The 17,122-nt window shown below is 40.5% G+C and overlaps 2 protein-coding genes across 2 annotated transcripts in view; both read left to right on the forward strand.

Moving 5' to 3' along the window:
- LAP3 (leucine aminopeptidase 3) overlaps positions 1-15,243 on the forward strand; it is an 18,856-nt gene extending 3,613 nt beyond the window's left edge. The window contains exons 2-13 of the mRNA XM_026846930.1: positions 382-497; positions 816-870; positions 2,635-2,740; positions 3,569-3,728; positions 6,985-7,146; positions 8,105-8,263; positions 9,418-9,542; positions 10,915-11,003; positions 12,386-12,488; positions 14,131-14,210; positions 14,821-14,933; positions 15,043-15,243. Coding sequence (XP_026702731.1) covers positions 382-497; positions 816-870; positions 2,635-2,740; positions 3,569-3,728; positions 6,985-7,146; positions 8,105-8,263; positions 9,418-9,542; positions 10,915-11,003; positions 12,386-12,488; positions 14,131-14,210; positions 14,821-14,933; positions 15,043-15,241 — 1,467 coding nt within the window. The 3' untranslated portion in view covers positions 15,242-15,243. The remainder of the gene's footprint in view (positions 1-381; positions 498-815; positions 871-2,634; positions 2,741-3,568; positions 3,729-6,984; positions 7,147-8,104; positions 8,264-9,417; positions 9,543-10,914; positions 11,004-12,385; positions 12,489-14,130; positions 14,211-14,820; positions 14,934-15,042) is intronic.
- Positions 15,244-16,833: 1,590 nt separating this feature from the next.
- The window catches only part of MED28 (mediator complex subunit 28), a 3,747-nt gene continuing 3,458 nt past the window's right edge, over positions 16,834-17,122 (forward strand). Inside the window, exon 1 of the mRNA XM_026846932.1 lies at positions 16,834-16,974. Coding sequence (XP_026702733.1) covers positions 16,834-16,974 — 141 coding nt within the window. The remainder of the gene's footprint in view (positions 16,975-17,122) is intronic.

A 17,122-nucleotide genomic window follows, 5' to 3' on the forward strand; every position in this document is an offset into this window, starting at 1 on the left:
CGGTGGGCTCGGGTGGGGAGCGGTGCGGCTGCCCGCGCTCACCTGGGTGCGACTGGCTGGGCGTCTGCGGGTGGGGAGGGGGAAAGAAAACCCCAAAGGCTCTTTTGTACTTAAAATTACAGGTTGAAAGAGTTTTTGTCTCTACGTGTTAAGCAAAATGATTATAACTTTGGTCACACTGCATCTAATTCCTTTTCCAAGCCAAGCAGTTGTAGTTTATCCTGGTTTACCAAAGTGTCGCTCTGCATCACGTGGGATAAATACATCAACTGGGATGGATACATAGAACAGCGGCCACGGTTTGAACAGGGTGCTTGTCGCCTTTCAGATGGGTCTCTACCTTCCATGGTGTTTATATTAACACATGTTCTCCATTTTTAGGGTCTCGTTCTGGGAATCTACTCAAGTGAAAAGGATGAAGGTGCTGCCCAGTTCACTAGTGCGGGAGATGCTTTTGATAGACTTGTGTCTGGAAAGCTGAGGGAACTTCTGTCCCTGTAAGTGTGTGTAAGCTGCTGCAATGGATTAAAGTACCTGCAAACACCAGTGAGAATGGTCTCTTGTATCATTATTCTTTGTGTCCATGCCACTTCTCAGGCTGGTATTTGCTTCTACCAGACCAAGCAGTTTGGAGGTGAACTCCTCTGGACGAGTGAAGCACTGAGGAAACATGCAAAATGTTCATGGGCACTGTGCTTTTCTTTGAATCGGCACTGAGCCAAACATCTCAGAGCACTGTGGTTGTGGACTGAACATTGTACCGTAAGATTTATTGCTGATAAGGACTTTACTGAAATAATCTCTTTGTGTCCTAGGTGTGGGCCACCTTTGAAAAAAGGCAAAACACGCATATTCCATGGTTTGCATCAGGTATAAACTTGGGATTTTTGTCTGCATGTTGACTAATGTCTGAAGTTTGGCTTGCATCTTATTTGAAGCTGAGTTCTGTGCTGTGCTTTGCTCTTCCCCCCTCTCAACAAAATATGTGTTTTTTGTTGAAATCTCCTGCTCTGTGCTCCCCATGTTTGCATGGCCTTTTGCACAGTCCTGTGCTCCTTCTGCAAGATGTAAACAAGTCTGCTCCAAAGGTGCTGTGCTCTGAGTAACTGCTTACTGAATGAGCTGAAGCACAACAGTTTTGGATCAGACTTCTACTGTGCCTCCTGTTAGTGTGTTCAGGAGGAGTGAGTGCATGAGTGTGTACTGGTATGTGCAAAGACCTTCAGATGTATCAGTTCTAACACAACATAGTCCCATCACAGGCTTTAGTCAGAGGTTTTAAAGTTGTGTGCTTGAAACCTCTGAAAACAAGACGCAGGACTTTTGTCTGCACAGACATCATATATCACAAGGGTACGAGACTGGGATTTGTCTGCTTAAGTTAGGCTTTTGGTGCCATTTGAGAAGCCCTGATGATACATCTATAAGGCATCTACGTGGAGTTGGCAAATATGGTACAATTCGTGCCTTTTTGGAATAGTAGCTGGAGGCTAGGCAGATGGAATATGACACGTAGGATTCAGTTACTTAGACAGGAACACCTAATTAGGGCTATTTAAATAATTTTAAATAAATCAATTTATAGTGAGGGTTGCCTACGGTGTATTGATTCACGTGCAGAGACCCCAGACAGGTGACACTGGACTCAGTGGAAAGGCTCTCAGAAATTTTGTAGCAGCTGAGTTCATTGAAAGTCCCATTATCCCAGTTCTGCATACAGCATGGCTTCTGGGGCAAGTAGCAAATCCCTGCAACAGAATGTAGTAGAATTTGGCCTTATGCAGTTTTCTAAGTGTGTAAAATAACAATAACTAAAAAAAAAAAAAGGTTAACTTGTGTTACCTTTCCAGAAGATGAGGGATTCGAGTTCTCCATCTTGTGGACTAAAGACTACTGATTTGAAGTAAAGTCTTTTACCTTGAAAGCTGATTGTTAGAACCTGACAGAGCAGCTGTTTGACAGAAGGCAAAGCCTAGGATTAACTTCATTTTTCTTCAGAGCTATGGGAAATCTGTTCACATGTATAACCTTGACTTTTATACAAATTTGACTAATCTTAAAAGACTCCTTTAATCTTTGTTATTTCTTCCTTTTTGCTTTCTGCTTGCAGCTTATAATGCAAGCATTTAGTTTACTATGCCACATTACTTTCCTGATTTCTGGAGCTGTGTACCTCTGTGCAGCTTTGGTTTGTTACCTGGCAAATCATGCCGGCTCAGCCTTTGAAATGCTTTTATTTCCTTGGACATAGTATTGTGCCAAAAAAGGTTACACTTCTCCAGCTCAGTTCTGGCCTTTGCTGTAGCTGGAAAGCTGGATCTGCTTTTAAAGGATTCTTAAACTTGACCTTGGAAGTATTAGTTCTGCTATGTGTTGAGCCCTGTCTGCTGCAATACATGTAATTAAGCTTTACTGGACAGTAGAACAACTGGTTCCATGCCTGTGGCAAATGACTGGGAGTGCAAGATAGTGGTACCATACTGGCATGCTTAACAAAGAAATGTGCAGAACATAGAGGATGTGCTGAATGTGTTGTAATGCTGTGCTTTGTGATTTGGAAAGTAAGGTCTTTTTAACAGCTCTCTGCTCTAACAAGGAGGAAAGTGAATTCATTTGTGTGTTGGCTTCATCTAGGACTTTCCAAGTGTGGTTGTAGTTGGCTTGGGTAAGAAGAATCCTGGAGTAAATGACCAAGAAAACTGGAATGAAGGCAAAGAAAATATTCGTGCAGCTGTTGCAGGTTAACTTATTTTTAAATTTTCTTAAACATAGTTAAACTATTAAACTATTGCAGTGGTACAGCATGTTCCATTGTTGAAGAGTGAGTCTAGATACGATTTTGTTTTGAAAAGCAAATCCTACTGCATAGTTTGGTAAATGCATTTACTTGTCACTGTTATTATATTTCTCCTTAATGAGAAAGGAGTTACAGGGCATGTAAATCAATCTGCAGACAGGTAACTGCAGTTATTTATATCAAATAACTTCACTAAACAGTGTGATATTGAAAAGGCAGTTGTTTAATTACTATTTTGAAGCCTGAGAGTATCACTGATTCATACACTTCATGCTCACTCTGTACTTAAGTATGCACATATATTTATATTGACTTTTGTCACTTAGTTTGTAACAGATATTTGTGTTATACTGATACCTTTCACAGCATCAGTAGTATGATTCAGTATGTTATCTGTCATAGGCAGAGGAGGCTGCTATCTTAATCAAGAATGACTGCTGCAGCTAAGTGTGTCTAAAGCAAGGATAAAAAGAGTTCTCAGCACAGAGTTTATAATCTGAGACTGGAGGTCAGTTCCACGTGTATGGCAGCTGTATATCCAGAGTGCTAGACTGTGTTGTCTCACCAGCTGACAAAACATTGTTAAATTATTTGGGTACAGAATGGAATTTATGGAATATTTTCTGTTTATAAAAGTGTGTATAAATTCATTTGGAAGAAAAGAACAGTTACAATTAATTTTTCCTTGAAATGTCATATTGATCACCTTAGACACCTCTTTTCCTCTTCTGTGCAACAGTCAGCCTGCTAGTTCTGTACTGTATTTTTCAGTTGGCTGTAGACAGATCCAAGATCTGGAGATCCCTTGTGTTGAAGTAGACCCCTGTGGAGATGCTCATGCAGCTGCAGAAGGTGCTGTCCTTGGATTGCATGAATATAATGAGCTGAAGCAAAAGAAGAAACCTGTAGTTACTCCTCAGCTTCATGGAAGGTGATGGCAAAAGGAAAGCTTGCCTACTTTATCTGTCTGTTCGTTTATTTATAAAACTGTGTCCATGCATGAGAAAAATATAAAACTGAAAGAATAGGCCTAGCAGCAATATCCCTCTTAACTCCTCCTTTTAACTTCCTGAAGTATTTTACATCTCAATTATATTTATAATGTTTGCGCCATGTTTGGTTAGTATGCTGTTCTGAAGTTAAGGGTTAATAAATGCTGCTTCATAGAAGAGAAGACTTGGGATAAAAACGAAAGTAAAAATTTACTTGAAGCATAGTTGCAACGTAAAAGGACTTCTGTTGGTATTATGTGCCAAAATTGTGGAGCAGAGGTATTTCAGATTCCATAAATGAATAAATCCTTTTGAGAATCAGGAAATGCTAACTGATGCCAGACTGTCCCATGGTGGATATGTTTTACATAGTTCACTTGTTGTTTTTGCATTCATAGATTATAATGCAAGAAGATAAGCTTGGGTGCTTCTGGCCTCTAAATAGACATCATTGTTACCTGAGAGCAGAAAGTAATATCAGAGCTTTGGGATCCAGAACAGAGTTTTATTAATCCCTTTTTACTTTATCAGAGTGGACTTTGGAGCTTCCATATAGGATATTCTGTCATGCAGAAAAGAGGTATTTCCCATATGTACTCTGTACAGGAACAAGGCCTTCCTTATGGGGAAGTTAGTGAAATAAAATAAAACTCTGAATTTAAGCATGTCTTGATAAGATACGTGCAACACTCCTCCCATTTTGTAACACAGCAGATAGTTTGGGACACAATCATGTTTATATTGAATAAACATTTCCTGAAAACATAGATGGTCCTATGACCACTTATGACACTGGAAGTAACTTTTGTATACAATAATTTAGGTTGGAAAGGACCTCTGAAAGTCATCTAGCCCAGGTTATCTCTAATCCAAGTTGGAGCTGGAAGTTACATAAAACTTTAAAGCTCCATCCAGTTACTCAGAACTGGACTAGACAAAGGCCTGATCATCTCCTGAGATAGAAATTTCAGAAACAGCCTCACTGGGCCATCTGTTCAAGTGCTTAACTACACTCAGGGTGATTTTTTTTCTTTGTCCTATTGCAGTTTCCTTTGAATCTTGAGACTGTTGTCTCTTACCCTCTTACTGTGCAGCTCTGAGATGTCTCTTTCATCTTCTCTATAAACCCTGTTTAAGGGTAGGAGAAGGTCTGCAATTAGATTTTTTTCTAAAATTTTCTTCCCTAGGTGAGAGAAACTCAATTCTCTTAGCTTCTCATATGCCATGTGCTCCAGTTCTCTACCCCTCTTAGGGGTCCTCCTTTGGACTTTCTCCAGTTTATCAGTATTGGGTTTATATTCAGGAACTCAGAAGTGGATGTACGTAGATGCAGCCTCACAATGCCAAGGAGGTAAATAATTACTTCCCTTAACATGCTGGCCGTGCTCTAATTGAACACAGTTGAGCTTTGTCACCACAGTAATGTGCTGCTTGCTTCTGTTCAGCTTGTCTGCCAGGAACCCCAGGTTCTTTTCTGAGACATCACTTTCTGCCTAGTCAGTGTCTAGCCTGACTTGCATAGTCCCGGGAATAGGGCTTTACACCACTCTTTGTTAAAATTCACAGTGTTCCCCTTGGTGCATTCCTCCAGCTTATCAAGGCCCCTATGAATGGTGGCCCTACATTCCCCATTTCAGCTGCTCCCCACAATGTGACGCTGTCTGTGAACAACTGAGGGTACATTTCATTGTCCAAGTTGTTGATGAAGGTATTGGTCTTGGTATCAACCCTTGAGGAACACTACATGTAACTCTGCTAACTTCTAAGCCCAACAGTTCTTGCAGTTTTTCACCCATTTTGCAGTTTACCCCTCCAGTTCATGTTTTCTCAGTTTGTCTGCAAGGATTCTATGTGAAAGCCTTGCTAAAGCCAACCCTCTCTTCATAGAAATCAGTCAAGTTGTTCAGACATGATTTGCCCCAAATAAATCTATAATGACTCTTCCCAGTGACCATCTTGTCCTTCATGTACCTAGAAATGGCTTCCAGGATGACTTTCTTCATAAACTTTTAGGTGATTAGTCTAGGATAACTGCCTTGTAGTTGCCTGTATCTTCCTTGCTATTCTTAAGTACTTTTCTAGTCATCAGGGACCACATGCAGTTACTGTGACCTCTCAAACTGAAAGACACCAAGCTTGCAGTGGTGTCAGCCAGCTCCCTCAGCCCTCTCAGATATATCCTGCCTGCTACTAAGGATTTGTGTATGTCCAGCATCCTTAAGCAGTCCCAAGTCTTCCTCTGCTGGGAGTAGTACCTGTCTTCCCCAAACTCTGTTACTAAGCACAGAGAACTGGGGACTCTGAATGCGGAAGACTGATGCAAAGCAGGCATTGAGAACTTCAGTCTTCTCAGTGTTCACTAGAATGCCTGCCCCATTTAGCACGGGGTCAGCATTATTCCTGACCTTCCTTTTCCTGGTGGTGTACCTGTTGAAGTCCTTGTTGCCTTTCCTGCTTCTTGTCAGTGTCAGCTGAGATTTGGCTGCTTAATTCCATCCCTCCATATCCAGGCAATGTTTCTAAATTCCTCCTGGATTCCTCCTTCGCTGTGTTGCTCTCTTGAGAGGTGGAATCCAGCTTAATGCCCTGCTTTGTGATATCTTTTAAAGCAAATCAGCGTTTCAGTTCTGCCTCAGTAAAAGAAAGGTTTTGTACTGGTAATGTTGCAAAGTAACAAGAGAGACATCCTCATTTCCTATGCAGGCAGCTCTTTGAATGGTCTGTCATTCATTAGTGAAATGCTTTGAATGCACTCTGAAATGAGATCCAAATTCCACTCTTATCACCTAATCATATTTCAGTGAAGTGAAAAACAGAATTGGAGGCTTTATATGGTAAATAAAAACTTTCGGGGCTGTTAATGCGATTACAGATTTTGGAAGGGGTATTAAACCTTGTGCTTAAGGATTTAAGTCAATCTCTGACTAGTAAGGATTAGGACAAGACCTAATGTATTAGACAGATAATTTTACATCTGTCTGCTCTAGGATTCTTTTAGTTGCTGGCACTGGCTAGAACCAGAGATGAACTACTAGACTAGATGCATCTTGGATCTCATATTAAATTCCTTGTAGTAAGATTACTATGACATTCTTAATTGCCTCAAATTAATGATAAACTGGAGAGAACAGATGGATGCTGACATCTTACTTTTGCAAATGTTTATGATCCTGATTATTATATGGTGGTGTTTAGTGCTGAAAGTGAAGCGTGGCAAAGAGGTGTTACCTATGCTGAGGGTCAGAATCTTGCTCGGTACCTTATGGAGGCTCCAGCTAATTATATAACTCCAATCAAATTTGCCGAACATATTGAACAGAAGCTCAGAAGTTTCAGCAATGTGAAGGTCCATATAAGGTAAGTTCCATTGAAATGATTCCTCTGTAGGCTAAGATACCTTCCAGGTTATTCATATTTGCAGCAGGTTCTCATTTTCACTCTGCCAGTTCAAATGAGAAAAGCAGGGGATGTGTTTGGCAAAAAGGTGTGAGGGGTGCCCATACTGCAGGCTACTCTCAGTATTAGAAGGTGAGCTTCTAGTTTGCAGAGTAAGCAAGATATTAGTCATGCAGTCAATTACTGCTTAATTAGCATGTACTGTGAAAGGAAGCCTGAGGGAGACTTGGTGAATAGAGGGCAAATACTAGGTACCTTTTTTCTAATATTTTTTGTTTTCTTCCTGAGTGGGTTTTATACATAGCTTTTCTTTTTTGTTTGGATTTGGTAATTAAACATACTCTATTTATTGCTGTTATTCTTTGGGTTTTTTTTAGCTTTTAAAAATGTTGAGATGGAGCCATAAAAGCCCCTGCAATTGAATTCAACACAGCTAATACTTCTTGCCTCTGAATTTCTAGCTACTGCTCTTTGTTGGGCTAACTTGTTCAAGTGTTGGAGGCTGTTTTATTGAAAAGCAAAAGACCGAGGGAAATCAACTTTGCCTATAGCTAACCTTATCTTGATAGCAGAAGGCTAAACTGTAACCTGCTGCAATATTGTTCCTTCATATGCCTTCAGAGACTACAGCCTCACAGGAAGTGGTTTAATGTTTTTGTTGTTTGTTTTCTTGTTTTGGTTGGTTTTTTTTTAAACAAGGCAAACCAAAACCCAAGCAACAACTTTGAGGAAGTATTTTTCTGTTTCACAAAAAAAAGTAGTATGGTTGGATTTAAAATGACAGTTTCCAAAATAGCTAACTAAAATTAAATTAATAGTTTGTGTATGAACCTTCAAGAACTGTGATCTCTTAAAAGCAAACAAACAAAAATCACCTTGGTTAAAGTTCCAATTACAAAAAAAAAAATTTCTATTCCAGACCGGAGTCTTGGATAGCAACACAAGAGATGGGAGCATTCCTGAGTGTAGCTAAGGGTTCGGCTGAACCTCCCATCTTTCTGGAGATTCACTATTTAGGTGGTGCTAATACAAATGACTCCCCATTGGTATTCGTAGGAAAAGGAGTTACATTTGACAGGTATGTATACTAATATTTTAATGACTAGAGGGGGGAAAATGCCTTCCTGTTATTCATGTTCAGTGGGGAGTTCCTTTTTCTTTGCTCAGCACAGCTTCCAATGCCGTTCCAGTGAACTTGCCTTATAGTATAATAGATTGTGCTGCCCTTCCTATGGATAAGACAAGCTTGAGTGGCTGGACAAAGTAGGAATTGATATGCCCCCATCTTGTGAGGGGAAAATGGAAATTCAGGGGGAAGGAAAGCAAAGAACATGTTATTTTTCCTTTTTTTGGCCTGAGCAAACCTCTGGATGAAGAATTTACATGTTTAGAATTGCAGTCTGTCACTGGACATCTAGATCATGCTTAAGGAAAGAAAAAGTAGTTCATTCTTTGCAGCAGTTCCTTGTAACTGCTTTTCATGTCACACAACTAATGAAGAATTTATCACTGTTCCCCTTCCATGTGCTGATTTTACCAAGTGTAATATTTTGTTCTTGTTTTGGGCTCTTCTGTCATGGAGACTATTGAGTTACTCTGCTTCAGATTACCTGGATTTTTATGGTGCCCTAATTATGAGGAAATAAGCCAGGGTCATATTTTATCTGAAATGAAAACCCAGATACCTTGCTTTCAGTATGCTTACTAAGATGTTGCAGGAATATTTGAAAACACTGTGCTGGTTTAAGCCCTGCTGGGACTGGAGAGCACGTTGCTGTTGCCCCTGCCCACCCTCAGCCAGTCGGGCTGGCAGTGAGGCACAAACCCCGGGCTAAAATAAGAAGAAATTTAATACAACAGTGTGATAAACAATCTGAACAACAGTGGCAATGATAACAACAATAAACAGCAATAACAGTGAACAAAACAAATGATATACAGAGAAATACCGCAAAATGGTCACGGAACAGCTTCCCGCCACCGAGCCCTCCAAAGAGCAAGTAAAAAGTTTCTGCCCCTGGACCTGACGCCAGCATGGTATGAATAATCCGGCTGGAGATCCCTTCCCCCTCTCTCTCTGCTGGGGGAACCTAACCCTATCCTAGTTGAACTAGGACAAACACCAAGTCTAGCATTCACTGATACTGAAACATACTGATGGACAGAACATGATCAATGTATGCAATGTCAAACTCCTACATGTTGGATGATACTTAGTGCTGTTTGTTCCAGTGGTGGCATTTCACTGAAGCCATCTTCGGGTATGGATGCGATGAGAGCAGATATGGGAGGGGCAGCAACTGTCTGTTCAGCCATTGTGACAGCAGCAGCTTTAAATCTACCTCTTAACATAATTGGTAAGTGTGTTTGTGTGAGAATCAAAAAATCTTAATTTTACAAGATTTCATTTAGACAGTAGCTTTCTAGTATCAGCAGTGGTAATGGTCTCACTGAAATGTTATGGACTCTTGTAGACCTACTTCTTTCATTCCCTTGCTTAGTCTCTCTTCCATTTCCACTTGCTTATCAAAAAATTACTAGCTTTGAATAAAATATTGCAACACCACACTAAAATTTTGAAGGCATGATTTTTAGATTTTAGGAGAGTCATTAGATTGTCAGTAAACTTATTTCAGCATGTTTTTCAGAAGTCCTGATCCTTCATTACAAGAAGGAATGTGGATATCTGTAAAAACAATTAAAAACTAAAAGGAGTTAGCAGAGCTACCTCCACGAGCATTTGCCACAGCTGAACAGGAAGAGGGATCAGCTCTTGTTTCCTTAGGTGAACATCTCAGCAGAAATCTAAAACAAGCAAAACCAGTCTGTTGAAACTATCTTTAAGTAGAAGCAATGCTTATTTTTTCTGCAGAAATATTGCACAGCTAAAATTAAATGAGCCAGTTCAGGAACCCTAGCAAAACCCTAGTTGGTGATGACATGTAATCCATTCTAGGATAAGTTCTATGAGAGAACCTTGACTTTCAGGTAACTATTTTAGTCACTTTTGTGCTTTAGCCAGTAGAGGGCAGCAAAACACATCCTCACGACATTCTCACTGAAAAGTATGCGATTGGAAGGGCTAAATAAGTGGAGCAAAAGTCTATACATAATTCCACTGAAAAGTGGTGGTCCACAGTTTGCTTATTTCTTGTGCCAGAAGCAGGTTTTACCTAGGAACGGTGGAGTGCCTTTCATCCTGTTATCCCATTCATAGTTGGAGTTTTGACACTGATCCCCTTTTTTTGCTCATCTCTATTTGCAGCTCTTATGTTAGAGTTCTGTGGCGAATCCTTGGACCCCTCAACATTACACAGTGTTTATCTACAATGAGTAGAGCTTGAATGGCTCAGAGTGTTAATCTGAGAAGTTTTTAATTTCAGAAAGAATGATATCCCTTTACAGGTGACTAATCATGTATGGAAGACATAAGATGGTATTTGTTTCTCCTCTGATCTCACTTGTCTGGGCATAAATTAGAAGTAAATTGTAGTGGTGAAATGGTGTAGGTGAGAGAATGTGGTGGTGCAACATGCAGAGGAATTTCCCTAATTGAAAACTGGACCATGTGTCTTTCAGTAACCAGGAAAATTTGGAGTTTGAGCATAAATTCAAGATGAGAATAGTACTGTTTTCTTAAGGAGGTGTTCATTTTTTTCCTAAGTGTTTTTTCTACATCTTTTCTGAGAAATAAACTAGTAATGCACTTTTTTTCTTTTTCTTTCTGAGGTTTGGCACCCCTCTGTGAAAACATGCCCAGTGGTAAGGCAAACAAGCCTGGGGATGTAGTTAGAGCCAAGAATGGAAAAACAATACAGGTATGCATGTGAAGCTTGGAATTTGAATACTTCTAGTGAATTGGCTTAATCAGTCAAGTTGTATGACTGCAGTCAGAGTATTTATTTGAAAAGACCTTTTAAAAAGATAAGCAGTGCAAATGTATTGTTTTTAAGAATGTAAGCAGCATGTTATTAATCAGAAATTGCTATCGTAGGACTCTCTTTTTCAAATGTAAATCTAGATCGAAGACATTAGACATGTTCTATAAATTGCTAGGAAAAGATGAAAAGTGTGGTCATTTACTGAACATGCCAGAAAATCTTGTTTTAGCATAAGAGGTTGTTGCAGTGCTCATAAATAAAGGTTCTCAGTCAGAATGAGTAACATGAATTGCTTCCAGCAGACCCTTCAGGACACTTCTCTGCTATCTGGAGTAAGATATAAGGGTATTGGTTTCCTGCTGATGTGACCAAGGTCTTTACACTGCCAAGCTGCTCTGTACAATCAGAACTCTAAGGGCTGTTTGTGCAAAGGAGCTTGTCAAATCAGTACCCAGTGTACATATTTCATCTTTAATCCAAACTGCTCCATACTTATAGATTAAATGGTACTGAAATTTGTTGTGCTGTAGACCACTGATGTTGTGCAGAAGTAGATGGCTTCATCAATATTTCTGTCTGTATTTCTGTGATTCTGCCACCTTTGACTTGCTGAATCTTTCAGTTCCTTGTGGTTCTTCTCCCAAAACTCAGTTCAGTCACTCTGCTTTGAGGGAAAAGACTAGGTGCATATTCCCCCACAAAGAAGAAATTTGTGAGAAAGTGCTAGTAGCTCAGAGCACATCATGCAATGAATCTTTCAGAATTCTTCATAAATTTTCCCTGAAAGGGGATACTGATTTTTTTATTTTTTTTTTCCCTGAGGGAAGAACTTTCAGGCTCCAAAGAGCAGTATAACAAGGAACTGTTTGCAGACATGCATCTGGGGTTCTTTGTGGTACTCTCTCCTCCTTTGTGGTTTCCATTGGCCACATCTCTGTGCTTGCTTGGAAGCAGCCCCCAGGATTCCTGGGGCTTTGCTGGGAATGGCAGCCAGCCCCCAACACTCCCCTGGGGCACCTCCCCAGCCTCCAGTCTCTTCTGAGGAGCCAGCAGCACAGAGGCCCAGCATGCAGAGGAGGTTGCAGTGCTGCAAGATGACTTGACTTCAGCTACAGATAGGTTTTTATTTTATAAACGTAACTGTATATAAATACTGTCCTTTTTCTTTAAGTAAATTTTGATTATCTGAAGTTCCTAGGGCATTCACAGTGAACAGCGTGTTCACCATCTGACAGCTGTTTAAGATAGTATGTAGAAAGAAGTCAGTGATAGGGATGTTTTCAGTAGTTAATCTGTTTTTACTAATTTTGCACCTCAAGGTAGATAACACAGATGCAGAAGGAAGACTGCTGTTAGCTGATGCCCTCTGTTATGCCCACAATTTTAAGCCAAGGGCTATTGTGAATGCTGCAACATTAACAGGTAAGCAGTCTCCCTTCCCTGCTCAGTTTGCAAGTCAGTTCTATGTTACTTTTGTTAATTGGGCTGTGGATTAGTTGCCTGTGTATATAAAGCCAACCAGAATTCAAAAGCAACTGAGATGATTCTACATGTTGTAGGAGAAGAGCTAGCACAGTTTATGCTCTTAACTTGCACAGCTGCACCGTGTCTCTAGGACTGGTGGGGGGTATTGGCATGCAGGGGACACGCTCATGTAGATGAAGTTGGGCCAGCCCAGCTGAGCTGGAACTAAGAAGAGCGGGGAAAACCTACACAGACTTCGATGCTTCTGCACAATGTTTCCCAGTGCTTCCATTTCTGAGCAAAGCCCTCTCAGCTCCCAGGGCTGTGTAATGCAGAGATGCTGGCGTGGTTGTGGAAGAATCCTGCCAGGTCCATATGGCACTGGCTGTGCTGGAGCCAAAATAGCTTCTTTGTGAACAGCTTCCTGAGTGCCTGAGCTCTGACCTAGCCAGCACTAGCTCTTCCATTATCTGAGCTAGCTCAGGTCTCCATGATTCTAGAGAATAGGAGAGTTGTCATCTTCCCAAGAATTCATTTGGCTGAAGTATCTCTTATTTTATGTTCAGTATGTGTACTTTCAGGCATAATAAAATGTGCTTTGTTTCATCTACGGTTGTGTATGAATGAGGTTGCAGTTTTAAATTTAAAACTAGCATTGTGTATGCATCTCATGAACTGCAGGAACAAGCTGTCATGGCTGAAATGACTGTAGCTCAAATGAGAGCAAACATGGAAGAGTAGTTCAGACAGGAACCCACTGTGTTGCTTAATACATATGCTAAGCAAAATAATTATCTTTCTATATATTCTCTACTAGTGCTTTAAATTAAGTTACATCAGTTTTACCTGTTCAAATGATGTGGAAGATTTCAATAGAAGGGAAGCTGATTTTAATCTGACTTGTATAGAAGTATTCCTGTATTACTCTGTGTTTGGGATCCTTGGGTACCAAGCAGGAAGGAGGAGAAATCCTGTAAAAATTTCTTTGACGTATAATTTTGTTAAACTACCTTTTTTTTTTTTTAAATCTCACTGAGGATTGAGTATTGGCATTAGAGAAGCACTTCTGTGGCATCAAATATATACGTAAACCCTCTGGTTTAGGCATGTTTTAGGTATTTTGATAAGGATTATTTTCATTTAAAGTAAATCTACATATGCTGTGCAAAAATCTATGCAAGCATTATTCACAAAAGGGAGAGTATAGGTTGAAAATTGTAGTGGCCTATAAATTGGAAAAACACTTTTTTTTTTATATGGAAACAATAAAATTTGGATGTTTTCCTTGAAGCACTGTTATTGTTGAGTACGTTATATTAGAAATATTGCAAAGCATCAAGCTGAAAACAGAAAACATAGTTTAATGAGATATATAATATAATTTTTATGAATTCTTGTTATATTAGACTACATAAATATTTTAACAATGTTTAAACTTTTAAAAATGCAAGTGTACTAAACCCTTAATTTTTTACGGACTTTAGAAACTGCTGATAATGTGAATTAAAAAGGAAAAGTTCTGTGAGGAGTCAGGGTGCAGAGGAATATCTTGAGTGCACCTTTACCTTTTTTTTATAACCTTGAAGGTGTGTTTCTGTAGGTGCCATGGATGTTGCATTGGGGTCTGCTGCAACTGGAGTGTTCACAAACTCATCTTGGCTTTGGACTCACCTTTATGAGGTAGACAATCTGCGTTGTTAATTAAAAGATAATTCAGTAATAGTTGCTACTGAAAAGTTAGTCTTTATGCAAATATGACAAATTATTACATTTTGAATTCTCATAGGAATGGTGTTAGTACTGTATTGAAAATAATTTTTGACTAATAATTATTAGCTCTTTAGTGAGGTTTATCATACAGCATGCACATCATATCAAGGATCTGCATGTTCTGATAACGTACTGCATATGCTTAAGCTATGGACTGCTGACAGTAATTAGTTCATGTTAAAAAGATAATTGATCTTGTGTAACAACACAAACAAATTTAGAGAGGCATCATGAGTGACTAAGTGTGATGGCTAAAGGAAGCCTCTGAAAGGAAGGGTTTGTGTTGTCAGGAAAAAGGAAATTTAAAAAAAAAAAAGTAGTCTTTAGATTTTGCCTTTTGACTAACACTGAAGTAGCTAAAAAGTAGGGTTCACTGTTTTGCAGTATATTTCCAATATACTATACTGGACTGAAAATCTTTCAGACTGATCAAGGCTAAACAAAAGCACGCATCATACCAGGGCTTATAAATACAGTTTATTAAAAAAAAATGCCAAAACCATCACTGTTTCTTTTTCAGGCCAGTGTTTTGACAGGAGACAGAGTTTGGAGAATGCCTCTTTTTGAACATTACACAAAACAAGTAACAGACTGTCCTCTTGCAGATCTGAGTAACATTGGAAAATACAGCAGGTAAGATGTACCAACATCCTCCATGTGACCCTTCCTTTCAGTGTATTTGTTTAATGTTTGTGCTGTTGGTGTTGCTGTAGAAACAATACTATTTTTCTGCTTCCCACAGAGCTGGAGGAGCATGCACAGCTGCTGCATTCCTGAAGGAATTTGTGACTGCCTCTCACTGGGCTCATTTAGATATAGCTGGTGTGATGTCGAACAAAGATGAGGTGCCCTATCTTCGAAAAGGCATGGCAGGACGGCCCACAAGAACACTAGTGGAGTTTGCGGCTCGATTAAGTCAAGACGGTCGCAATACCAAATAAAATACATACTAAAAAATCATCCACTCTGCCTTAAGAAAACAAATCTTAAAAGTATTATTCATAAATGAATGCCCCAGGCATTTTGTCACTATGGCAGTGAACTTAAAAATGCCTTTTATTACTTGGGTAAGAATATCTCACCTTTTGAGATTTGTCATCACATATTATGCAGTTTAAAATAAATAAATAAAAAAACCTATCGAGATATTTAGTACCAAAACGTCTGAACATAACTACTGCAAACAGTAGATCTCTTACTTGGGTGAGTGTTTTGATCAGGAGAGAATTAACAATAGATCGTAGATATGCCTGTGAATTGTAGGTGGTGTGAAAGGTAACTGCAAATTTGTGTGCAGAAATGCCTTCCCTTAATACACACCAACAGCTAGATTTTTGGGGTAGAAATGTTGCACCATCATTTTTTTTTAGGCTGTTGCATGGTTTTAGCGCTAAATTGTGTCAGGAGTCTCGGGGTTACCTTGTACCTGTTTTACAAAAACTAAAGACTGCAAGTTAGTTGTTTGTGGGTTTTTTTTTGGGGGGGGGGAACCTGCTGCCATCCCGCAGGATTATCTGTCATCCTGCGGCTTCCCCCTTTGACAGGTGTGAGGCTGTGTGGCCCCAAGGAGCGCTTCTGTTCCCAGAATCAGTTCGCGTGTCAGACAGCTTTAGCACTTAAAAAGCGGGGTGATGTTTCATGGAGACTGCGCCGGCCCCCAGTGGGGTTTTCTGTTTTGCTCTGGGGGGCTGGTTTCGGTGAGGGCTGATGAGCAGCGGGTGGCGATGCGCCGGCGCTCCCCCAGGGTTTGAGAGGGAGTTGGCTGTTGTGTCACTCAGTTTGGGAACAATCCCGTGGGGGCTATGTTGTATTTTGGTGGCTTCATGCTGGGCCAGAGCTCAGGACACCTGAGTGCTCCTTGTTGCTCAGACAACAGTTTGTCAGCCAGGCAAGGTGTGTTCCTGCCCTGTGCCTCAGTTTCCTGATCTGTAACACAGTGCTGGCATAGGTTCAGCAATGCCCGTGCCTTTATCTTAGGTCTCTGACCAGTTAAGACTTTCTGACACTAGTGGGTAGAGAAAATGCCAGGAAGGACCTTATGAGCTATTCAGTCCCTCTGAAGGACAATGCTCTCTCTCTGCCTGCTGCTTACCTCCTGGAATGTGTTCCCTCCATCTCTATCAGGCTTGTGCTGGCTTTTCTTCACTCCCTGGGGAGAATTATGTCCCTGTGACAGGGTGACATTCCTACCCCAAACCAAAGTCTGCATGGCCCACAGCTGCTTGGTAAAGACGTGGCCAAGAGCAACTATCACTTCCCGGCTCCTCCAGATGCAGAAGCCAGCTGGGAAATCAAGCCCCAGTTTTCTTTTTCCAACAGCAAGGCTCATTAACTCCAGGGACAATTGGTGTCAGAGCATATTTAGAGGCCTTGCCAGCTGTCCCCAGAGTGATGTCCTCCACAAAGCGAGGGAGCATAGAAGTGATGCCACGTTCCTGGTGGTAACTCTTCGTTTCTCATCCAGAGAGGGTTTGTAACAGGAGCTTTTGATCTTCAAGATGTCCTCTTCTGTGGAGGAAGTGGCTTCACCATCATGCGCTGCATGAGCTTTGCCCTTGAGAGCTCCAAGAGGAAAGAGGGCATCTACTCCATCTTGGACCTCCTCAAGTACAACTTCTACCTTCCATTCTTCTTCTTTGGGCCTGTCATGACGTTTGACCAGTTCCACACCCAGGTGAGTGCTCCTGAAGCTGGGTGGGAGGAGGACTGCTCCCTGCATTTATTTATTTGGGTTTAATGCCTACAAAACCCCACTTTTGGCCATTTCCACTGATCAGTTCAGAAGGGAAGACATTGTTGTGGTGAAAGCATCGTGCTGGGAT

This window comes from Athene cunicularia, assembly GCF_003259725.1.
Source record: "Athene cunicularia isolate RWA chromosome 4 unlocalized genomic scaffold, athCun1 chr4_part1, whole genome shotgun sequence".
NCBI classification, from domain to species: Eukaryota; Metazoa; Chordata; class Aves; order Strigiformes; family Strigidae; genus Athene; species Athene cunicularia.